Source organism: Phaenicophaeus curvirostris, chromosome 3 (genome assembly GCF_032191515.1).
Source record: "Phaenicophaeus curvirostris isolate KB17595 chromosome 3, BPBGC_Pcur_1.0, whole genome shotgun sequence".
In the NCBI taxonomy this organism is placed as follows: Eukaryota; Metazoa; Chordata; class Aves; order Cuculiformes; family Cuculidae; genus Phaenicophaeus; species Phaenicophaeus curvirostris.
The window spans coordinates 87,529,123-87,539,725 of NC_091394.1; the positions used below are offsets into that span (position 1 = coordinate 87,529,123).

At 49.8% G+C, this 10,603-nt stretch overlaps 1 protein-coding gene across 1 annotated transcript; it reads left to right on the plus strand.

Annotated features, from left to right (window-relative positions):
• The first annotated feature begins 4,361 nt into the window (after window positions 1-4,361).
• On the plus strand, window positions 4,362-10,230 carry TRIB1 (tribbles pseudokinase 1). The gene is made up of 3 exons (XM_069854654.1): window positions 4,362-4,730; window positions 5,625-5,917; window positions 7,980-10,230. Exons 1-3 carry the CDS (start codon window positions 4,434-4,436, stop codon window positions 8,446-8,448), a joined length of 1,059 nt encoding a protein of 352 aa, XP_069710755.1. The 5' UTR covers window positions 4,362-4,433; the 3' UTR covers window positions 8,449-10,230.
• Window positions 10,231-10,603: the final 373 nt, after the last annotated feature.

A 10,603-nucleotide genomic window follows, 5' to 3' on the forward strand; every position in this document is an offset into this window, starting at 1 on the left:
TTATAAGTGGCCTAATCTAATAGAGATTTACTCTGTGTATCCCATGAGACGTATTATCAAAGTTACCAGACCTGTCCCAAGCACTTGGGAAGTGGGGAGGTGGTTACACAATTCTCATTGCCTCTGGCTGTTCTAGTTATAAAGAGAAAGGGTCAAAGAACTGGAGCAGTGAAGACAATTTTTTGAGCATCTAAGGAAAAGCATCTGATCAGATGAGTGTAGGCACTGGCTGAGGGTGAGACAGGCTTGAATAACCCATAACAGAAATCCCCCTGAATAAAATACTATTCTGGGAAAAGAAGATATTGATGCCTGACCACCAGAAATTCCGGATTCTTCATCTGGACGGTGCAATAGCATGGTTTGTCTGTTTTACAAAAGAGAAAAAAAAATGAAGGGCAACAGTCAGCTTGCCACAGTTCTGGCAAATCTGTGCTTGGCAAGACCCTTCCCTTTGCTGAGATGTGCCAGATTTGTGGTACGCATCCCACAGGATCTCATCTCTGCACCAGTCCCAGCTCATCGCCTAGCATCTAGGACATTAAGAAGGGAAGCAGTGAGCAGTCCTGCTTGCTTTTCTAAGGCAGGATTGAATTTTTTGGTGATGGTTTTGTAATATCCTTTGACTGGGAGCCCCTCAGACTTCCTTAGCATTTGGAAGGTGCCTTTGCCAAGCTCATAGACAGCTGATCTGTACTCCCAAAGGCCACCCCTGCCCCACCTTGCTGGTACCAGGCTCTGTTGAAGCATCCAAGTCTGAGTGTTTGGTTCCTTGTACTTTGCTGGCTCACAGTGGTTCATTTTTCTGGCACTTGGGTAGCAAGACACATCCACAGAGTCAATGTTTTATCCTGCAGTTAGGTCTATAAATGTAATTCTGCACTGATCTGTACTCCAAAATGATTTACAGTGCTATCCATCACAGATGTGTAGTGCTGCCTTGGTTCATTTGGAAGGGCTGTAGAGGTGTTCAGACTCAAATTCGCTGCAGGCACAGCTGAGAATTGTCATGCTAGTGTGCATCTCATGTTTGCTAAGCAGGCAGCTCTTAAAAAATCTTTTTAGGGTGATGGGGAGATAGAATGATGAAGGCTTGTGCAGGGAATAGAGGGAAGGCCCCCAATGGCTTTTGATTTCAGGAGGAAACTAATGCAGGAATATGCCTGGAAGCTTAAAAGCCTGTGGTGTGACCTATAATGGCAAGTGCAGTAGCTCCATATTCTGCAAAAATCCTTAAACACTGAAATACTGCAACAGTTTCTTCTGTTCATCACAAACTCCTTTTCAAAGACCCGACACCTGGGAGATATGAGGCTGAGTTCATTGCAGCCACAAATAGACAATTGTTCTATACAGTCAGCTGGGACAGGGCATACACCAGCCCTTCTGGGAAGAATGCCCATGGTTATCTTTTTCCTGGTCTTTGAGGACTGCATGCCCAGTTTCTGTGTCCCTGTTAGCAGGGACAGCCCCCCACAGTGTGATATCTGGGCAATCCCTGTGAAAAGAGGTTTCCCAGACACCAGGAGCCTGTGATAGGACTGTGGGGTGCAATACCCCCCTCACACTCTAGATGTTTTTTTACATGAACAGGATGATGAGGTGGGCTTTTTGCCCTTCTTAAGGACAAGTAGGTGCTATCCCTCATTTGGCTGCCAGTAGCCTGAACCAAGCACATGTGCCGGTCTTGGTAGCAAGGAACCAGCACATGAGGTAACTCTAAGAGATTTTAAATGGGTGGGAGGCTGGGAAGGTGAAGGATACAGCTTCCAGTGATGTGTGCAAATGGATCCTGAGGATGGCCCGTCTTGACTAGGAACACCGAGCTGGCACAGGAGCTGAGCGAGGGGATCTTCAGGAGGGTGAGGACCAAAGGGCCATACTCTTATAGCCTGAGAGCTACAGGGGATGCTGTTGTGCATTAATAACACCTGTAGGTCCATTACCAATTTAATGATGTATCTACACTCTTCCCCTAACCCCAGAAGCACTGACTCCCTCCCTCCACACCTCATGCTATCTCAGATGCAGGAAGCAGCCCACTCATGTGGAGTGCTACTAGCTAAATTTACCCGGCAGCAGCATCCTGATCTTAAGACTTCCAGAAAGGGAAAAGTAAAACAACACGGATGGATACTTGCGCGTGTTTTACCTATGAGAGGAACAAAATAAAATAGCATGCTTTCAGAGCCATGGTGAATCGCTCAGAAACAATCTGCAGACATTAACGGACTTGTATTTCTGGGAAAAAAAAAAAAAGGAAAGTAAAATGCAGGCCCTGGGATATCCCTTTATGGCATATGCATTTTATGTTTAAATGCATTAATGGGACTGCTATGCTATGAGTCATCTCGCACAAGAGTTTCATGCGTTACTTAAAATACACTGCAAGTAGCTCAAGGCACGCACGGGTTTGCCGTGCAGTTATCTATCAGGAATCTGAGCAAATACCTGCACACGTGGCATCACTCATGGGCTTTGGAGCTGGGAGGAGGAACGCATCCTGGTCCTTCTCTGCTGCTCAGACAGACCAGGGCTGGAGAAACCAAAAGAGGATAGGAACCGATCCTACCAAATATCAAAAAAGCAGGTTCCCTGTGTTATTAGGGAAGCCTCAGCAGAGAATTACATAAAATTTGCATATATGTAAACAGAAAGCTGGGGAGTTTCCTTCTGAAGCACTCTTGTCAAAACTACAGCTGTCTGCATTTTTTTCCACGGATGATTTGTTGTCTGGTTTTCTCTTATTTTATTTCCGTTTACTAGCAATCCTGGCTGCAAATCTATTTACTATTCCTTTAAACCCACATTTTGGAGCCTGCTGGAGCTCGACTCTGCTCCTCACAGGTCACTTCAGTGGCTGGCTGCTGCTTGCTCACAAAGCTATTCCTTTTTCGGAGAGCGGATAGTTTTAACATGGGAAACACCCAATGCAAAGTATTTCTACTGGTGCATACACAACAGCTCCGTCATGCAAACCTTGGGATGAATGATGGCTATTTAGTGATTAGTGAAAAGCAAGAACTGGAGCTAGAGAGAAGCTGCAGCAAATGTATAAAGGAGAAGCTCCTGTGAATGGACTCGCTTTCTCTCACAGTTATCCTGGTTTATCTTTTTGCTTTTACACATCACATGAGGCGATGCTGTCTCGAAAGCACTACGGCGGCATCTGAAATTTTTGGCACCATTTCCCAGTGGCACAGGCTGGTCATGGATAAACCCACTGCTGCCATTTCCAGGGCTGCCTTTTGCAGAACAGACACTCAGCCTTTAATTGCTCAGTCTTACCCTGAAAAGAAAGCTCCCTTGCCTCTTTCTTCGTCCTTACAAGTGGGTGGTGGAGGCTTAAGGGTTCTGCGAGCACGCTGGGCTTGTGAGGGACGAACACCCAGATGCAAGGTGGTGATCCCCAAGTGCTTCCATCCTCAGGAATCTGACTGGGATGCGAGACGACTTAGCTGGAGGATCACGGTAGAGGGGACCACGCGAGAGGGGTCCCTGCCTCTCTCTTTGTCCTTACAATCGGGTGGTGAAGGCTTGAGGGTTCTGTGAGCATGCTGGGCTTGTGAGGGGCAAACCCCCAAAGCAATGGGGTGATCCCCCAAAGCAATGGGGTGATCCCCAATGCAATGGGGTGACAATACAAGGAGGTGATCCCCAGAGCAAGGGCGAGACCCCCAATGCAAGGAGATGATTCCCAAAGCAAGAGGGTGACTCTCAATACCAGGGGTTCATCTCCAAAGCAAGGGGGTGATCCCCAAAGCAAGGGAGTGACATTCAATACAAGGAGGTGATCCCCAATACAAAGAGGTGATCTCCAATGCAAGGGGGTGAGCCTCAAAGCAAGGGCTTGTGCCCCAATGCAAGGGGGTTCCCCCAATACAAGTGGGTGAGCCCCAGGGCATGGGGGTGAGCCCCAAAGCAAGGGAGTGACACTCAATACAAAGAGGTGACCCACCAAACAAGGAGGTGACCCCCAATGCAAGGTGATCCCCAAAGCAAGGAGGTGATCCCCAAAGCAAGGGGGTGAGCCCTAATGCAAGGGGGTGAGCCCCAGAGCAAGGGGATGAGCCCCAGAGCAAGGGGGTGACCCCCAGGCGCCGCCACCCTCAAGAACCCGCCACGGCCGCAGCCGGCGTCACGGCGGTGCCGGGCCCGGAGCGCGCAGAGCCCCGCGCGGCGCTGCCCCTCAGCCGCGGGGCGGGGCGGGCGGGGCGCAGGCTCCCTCCTCCCCTTTCCCCGTGCGTCACGGCCCGGGAGGAGGAGGAGAAGGACTTTTTTTTTTAATTAATTTTTTTTTTTTTTTTTTTTAAAAAGCCTCCGAGCGCTCTCCCGCGGAGTCGGCGGCAGATGGTGGACGCGGCCCGAGCGCAGGAGGAGGAGGAGGGACGCGCCGCGCCCGGCTGTAGCTGCGCGCCCGCCGCCGCCGCCCCATGAGCCGCCCCGCGCCGCCGCCGCTGCTGCCGGCCGCCCGCTGCCGCCGCGCCCCGGCCAAGCGCCTGCCGCCCCTGCCGCCCGACGGCCCCGCCGAGGAGCCGCCGCCGGCCAAGACCCCGCGCCTCGCCGACTGCGGGCCGCCCGACTGCCTCAGCGCCCCCGGCTCGCCCTGCGCGCCCGCCTCGCCCGCCGCCGCGGGGCCCAGCCGCATCGCCTCCTACCTGCTGCTGCCGCTGGCCGAGCAGGGCGCCCGGGCGCTCAGCGTCAGCTCCGGCCGCGAGCTGCGCTGCAAGGTGAGGCGGACGCGGCTCCCGGGGCCACCCCGAAGGGCCACGGGCGCCGTGCCCCTCGTCGAGGGCTGCGGGAACCGTGCCCTGTTAAAACGCTTCGGGGACCGTGCCCCTCGTTGAGGGCTCTGAGGACCGTGCCCCTCGTTGAGGGCTGCGGGGATGATGCTCTGTTAAAAGGCTGTGGATGGTGCCCTTGTTGAGGGCTTTGGGGACGGTACCCCCCTTAAGGGCTTCAGGGATGGTGCCCTGTTAAAAGGCTCTGGGGACGGTGCCCTCGTTGAGGGCTCTGAGGATGGTGCCCCTCATTGAGGGCTTTTGAGGATAGTACCTTGTTAAAAGGCTGTGGGGATGGTACCCGTCTTCAAGGGCTTCAGAGATGGTGCCTTGTTAAAAGGCTTTGGGGATGGTTCCCTGTTAAAAGGCTTTGGGGATGGTTTCCCTCATGGGGCATGACCCTCATGGTCCCCCTGCTTGGGGACCGTGCCCTTCACTAATAGCTCTGAGGACAGTTCCCTGTTAAAAGGTTCCGGGGATGATGCCCCTCATCAAGGGCTTTGGGGACAGTGCCTTGTTAAAAGGCTTCAGTGATGTCCTGTTAAAAGGTTCTGGGGATGCCGCCCCTTGTTGAGGGCTCCCTGGACGGTGCCCTGTTAAAAGAATTTGGGGATAGTGCCCCTCTTTAAGGGCTTCGGGGATGGTGCCTTGTTTTATTGCTTTTTCTCTCCCCATTTCAATACAAAATGAGCAGGAAGGGACTCGGTAAACACTTTGAACGGTGCTCCTGCTGAGCCCTGGCTCCTCTCCAGCTCCCTCCTCATTGTTTGGGGAGAGTTGCTACGAGAGCGGCTGCTTTCAACACCCTTGAGAATGAATTTTGATTCGATTTCCTCTTTACAGGTGTTCCCCCTCAAACACTACCAGGACAAGATCCGGCCTTACATTCAGCTGCCGTCACACAGAAACATCACTGGGGTCGTCGAAGTCATCCTTGGGGACACCAAAGCCTATGTGTTCTTTGAAAAGGACTTTGGGGACATGCACTCCTACGTGAGGAGCTGCAAGAGGCTGAGGGAAGAGGAGGCTGCCCGACTGTTCAAGCAGATCGTTTCCGCCGTAGCTCATTGCCACCAGTCGGCCATCGTACTTGGTGACCTCAAGCTCAGGAAATTTGTCTTTTCTAATGAAGAAAGGTAAGCGTTGTCACCGGCCAGCCGTGGGATGAGTGGGAAGGGAGGAATGCCACATCCAGAGATGCAAAAAGTGTCCCAGGGAGTGGAAAATGCCATGTCAGCCAGGCATCACCTGTGAGCGATCTGAGTAGGTCCCCATCATGCGTGTGTAGTAGGTCACGGACGGATCTAACCGGTACGCGCACGTACTCTTAGTTAGATGTCGACTGATGAAAGGGAGGAAGCTCTTCGGAGCTTCCTCTCATTCAGCAAAAGTTCAGTGAAACCCGCTGGTAGACAAAGGGACAATAGTTTGAATGCTCGTTAGCACCAGAAGATGTCATGCGTGCCACTCATTCAGTGTAAAATGAATAAGAGACAGAGATAAGGAGAGAAAGGGGAAGGGGACCAGCTGACTGGAGGAACAGGAGGTATGAAGAGGCAGAGCTCTGGTTTCTCCTTGCACCCAGAAGAGCTTCCCCACAGTCTGGAGAGGGGTGCTTAGGAGGGGTCTCTTAGCTGAAATGCCCTGCTGGTCATGGTTATGCTGCAAATGAAAGACCAGCTGTGTCCTTAGAGGCTTTTATCCCTCCTCCACTGCTGGTGGTAGTGCTTTCCGTTCTCTGTCTGCCCATGGATGTGGGCAGACACAGGAAGGAAGGTGGGATGCGATTAAATATTGTGTTCGGAATCCTGCACTGAAGAAGAGCACTCTTGTGAAACTTAGCCTAAAGCCTAGGTTTAAACAAAGGAGATCCAGAATCTAGTTGTTAAATTTAGATTAGGGAAATAATTCAGTGTTTCCCTGGAGTGTTTGCCACTCTTGTAGTGCCTCAGTGCATGTGGCAGAGCCAGAAATAAGTTTTTAATCAGAAAAACTGACTCTGACTAGCTGCTTATCTGGTAGAAGGCTGAAAAAGTAAGTAAGAGCTGTAATGGAGTTGTGCTTAATGTGATGAAACTGAAGATTAGCTGAAGCAGAAGAGAGCAAATTGTTTTTGTTTTATTTTTCTTTTTTTAACAGGGCTAAAGCTTCTTCAGGATATCATTTATAAATGTGATAAGAAAACTAGTTAGCGCTGCCTCTCTTACACAGAAGCAACCATATGTTGACATGTAAAGAGAGTAATTCCTTTGAAGGAAACTATTGCAGCTTTTCCCGCCCATAAGAAGATGAAACGTTTGTTGAAATGTTACATTGCACACAGTCTCGCTCATTTGGAAATAACGTGTTGCACAGGCCAGTGTCATGTGCATCCCATTTGGCAAGAAGAGGGTTAAGCAATGGCAGGCGGACTCTGGGCTCTTCAGCACAGGTGCAGTTTCAGGGCTCTCGCAGCCAATCCTGGGCCCATGGTTCATGTTGAGTCATATTTTCCGTTTGCAGAACCAATGGGTATTTGGCGAGGTCACGTTGAGGACAGGCTGCAGCCAACAAATCTACAACCCAGCAGGCGGCAAGGCAGTGCAGAGCCCTTCCAGGGCGACCTGATAGCCTCCTTGCTGATGCGATGCTTCCCTTTCCGCTCAAAATGAGAGGTCAGGGTGAACCCATCTCCTTCTGAGAGGTGGTGGGGGCCGTGGTACCCTCCAGAAAGGCCAACAGAAGAATAATTACAAAATAAGATTTAAAAATAAGATACAAAACTCAGGAGAGCTGGTGATCCCCTCAAGTGCGGAAGGGAGCTGGGCTTTGCGGTCTTCAAAATCACACAGCTGGACTCTGTTTGCTCAAACCCTGAACTGCAAATAGCAGCATGTACGATGCATTGTAGCTGATTCACCCCCTGCAGCTGCAGTGCAACTTGCATAGATAGAAGGTGACTTGCTGGTGTTCTGTGAGAGCCCTTTGTGTTGTTAAAACCCCCAGCAAATAAAATAACCCAATGCACATAGCTGAGCTTCCATTACAGGGTCCAAGAGTCCAGGCAACTTTGACGCAAATTAAAGTGATTCCTCTCCTTTTCTTTATGCTGACGCAAGAAGGGGAGTGGGGATTGCTGTGGTGGGGGGGTTCACCGTGCTCACTTGTGCCTGGGTGTTACTATTTCTAACGTATGGCTTCCTATCCTGTGCTCCCTAGGACTCAGCTGCGGCTGGAGAGCCTGGAAGACACGCACATCATCAAAGGCGAAGATGATGCGCTTTCAGACAAGCACGGCTGCCCGGCGTATGTCAGCCCTGAGATCCTAAACACGACAGGGACGTACTCTGGAAAATCGGCTGACGTGTGGAGTTTGGGAGTGATGCTCTATACCCTGCTGGTGGGACGCTATCCCTTCCATGACTCGGACCCTAGCACTCTGTTTTCCAAAATCCGACGTGGACAGTTCTGTATTCCTGACCACGTCTCCCCCAAAGCCCGATGCCTCATTCGCAGCCTCCTGCGGCGGGAGCCCTCTGAAAGACTTACTGCTCCGGAGATCTTGCTTCACCCTTGGTTTGAAGCGGTCTTGGAGCCTGGATATACAGACCAGGAGACAGGAACTTCGGATCAAATTGTTCCGGAATACCATGGAGACAATGATGATATTAGTTCCTTCTTCTGCTAACCCTGAAATCTTAAAAACCTCGGCCGTTCTCACCTCCGGCATCTTCATAGGGTTTCATTTTTCCACGTTTGCAGCATCTTAAAGTGCCAGTATGGTCAGAAAAGTGACCTTGTTTAAAATAAGCACCGACCTATAGATCTCCGCTCCCCAAGTGTACACAGAGTTTCATCCTCTTACTCTTCTGGTAGGTCTGTCCTGCTGTCTCTGGAGGACCCGTGCAGCTTTGCAAGAACTGCCTGGCTTTTCTCCTGCCTCATGCATTCTCCATCAGTGTAACTGGCTGCATCTTGGCTGAAGAGTCTTACGACTGGTGAGGTGTGAGACAGAAAGACTGTGATACTTAAGAGGTGGGTGGCACAAGGTGCACCTCTGACTGAGCAAATCTGAAAGAAATGGGTAAAGAGAAGTATTGACTTGGCGCACCACACCAGCCAGCTTGCAAAGTAGCTTTCTGACTGTAAGCACACTTTAACGAGGGAAGGAGGTCTTCACCTGCCACAGCCAGCTGCCCGCTCGCTGCTGCTCCTCCAGCTGATCTTGCTTTCAGAGGCATGAAGCTCCTAAGATCTACCTGTGAGACAAATCACTGCTGTGGCTCTTTCCAAAGCCGAAGTCAGTGGATCTTCCAGCCGGATCCCCTCCGATTCAATTTGCTGACCAGGAAGGCATTTTAAGTAGACTTAAGCCTCACATTACCATGGTGTAGCCTATATAACTTTATGCCCTCAGTGAGCTTGTCAAGTAGCAGGTCTCATTAGCTCAGAGTGCCAAAACATATCCGTTTACCGTACTGTAACACTATCGGCTGGGGCACCTTCCCTTGGAAAATGATAAAGGATATCTTGTACAGTACATGTAAACATGGTCATGTTTTCCTACAGGCTCAATTCCTAAAAGCATCACAGGCTCAACTCTTAAAAGCATCGCATCCCCTCTCCTCTTCCCCTGCCACCCCCAGAAAGTTAGTCTTAAGAGTAAAATCTCCATATGCCCTTAGTCAATTGTTCAGGTATGTTGTTTGCCTCTGGCTAACTTTTTTCTTTTTTTCCCTTAATTTTTTTTTGTTTTGCATGATTATTCATAGTCTTTCCAATGTGCGTGGATAATGAATATATCTAAATCATTAGCTTCCTGGGTTGGGGGTAAGTAAAGCTTAGTCCTGCCTAAATTTTCTGCTTTGTTTCACATTTGTGTCCAGTGGCTTATGCAAAGAGCTGTCCATTCACCTTAGGTGAAGGCGTGGCTTCTGAAAGGGCCGTGAGGTGGATAATGTCAGAAGCCGTGAGGTGGATAATCTTATGTCCCCACCATGGCACAGCTTGAGGGAAATCATTTTAAGGGTTAACCCCTGGCAAGCTGCAGTCCCACCAGGCGCTGAGAGAATACCATGTATACCTCATGGACTGTGTACTTTGTACATACCTTACTGTTTGGGGTTTTGTTTTCTCGTTCTGTCGTACTCTGTTTGTCCTAATAAGAAATGTTGAAGAGCAATTTAATGTGAATTATTGTTGGCAATACTAACTTGACAGAATCATGAGCATTAAGAGCAGGGCACTACAGCTCTCCGTTGCACTAAACTTCTCATGATTGCTTGACATTTGTATCTGTGATACAGTTTAACCCTTCTATGAAAAAATAGTACATTTGTATATATTGGTAGAAAACTCTGCCAGAAAAGCTAAAAACACTATGTCCAACTTGTAAATACGTATATGTATGTGGAAACCTGGATGATAAAAGTCTGACTTGTAGAAAGTTTTAATAAACTTGGTTTCATAATGTTTGTCCCCATTTCTTGCGGTGTCTCAAGGGAAACACAGCTTGAATATGTTTGGTTTAATCTGAAAAAATGGGGTTTGGCATGAAGGAGAATCAGTTAATCTACAGTCCCTATACGTGCCTTTCATATGTGTCATCCCTGAGCCCTTCAGCTCTGCCTCGGTTGAATCCCCATGGAGATAAATGGGGGATGGCTCTTGCCTCTTGGGAAGTGGAAAGGGCCCAAGGTGTCCCCAGAGCTATATGAAATGAGATGTCCTATTCATCAGACAAGGGGAAGGGGAGTCACAGGTCAGCCTCTTAACGTTAGAAACCCTATTGCCTTTCAGCATGTGCATTCGTTTCCATCTGTGCCCCGTGAGAAGAGAATGCT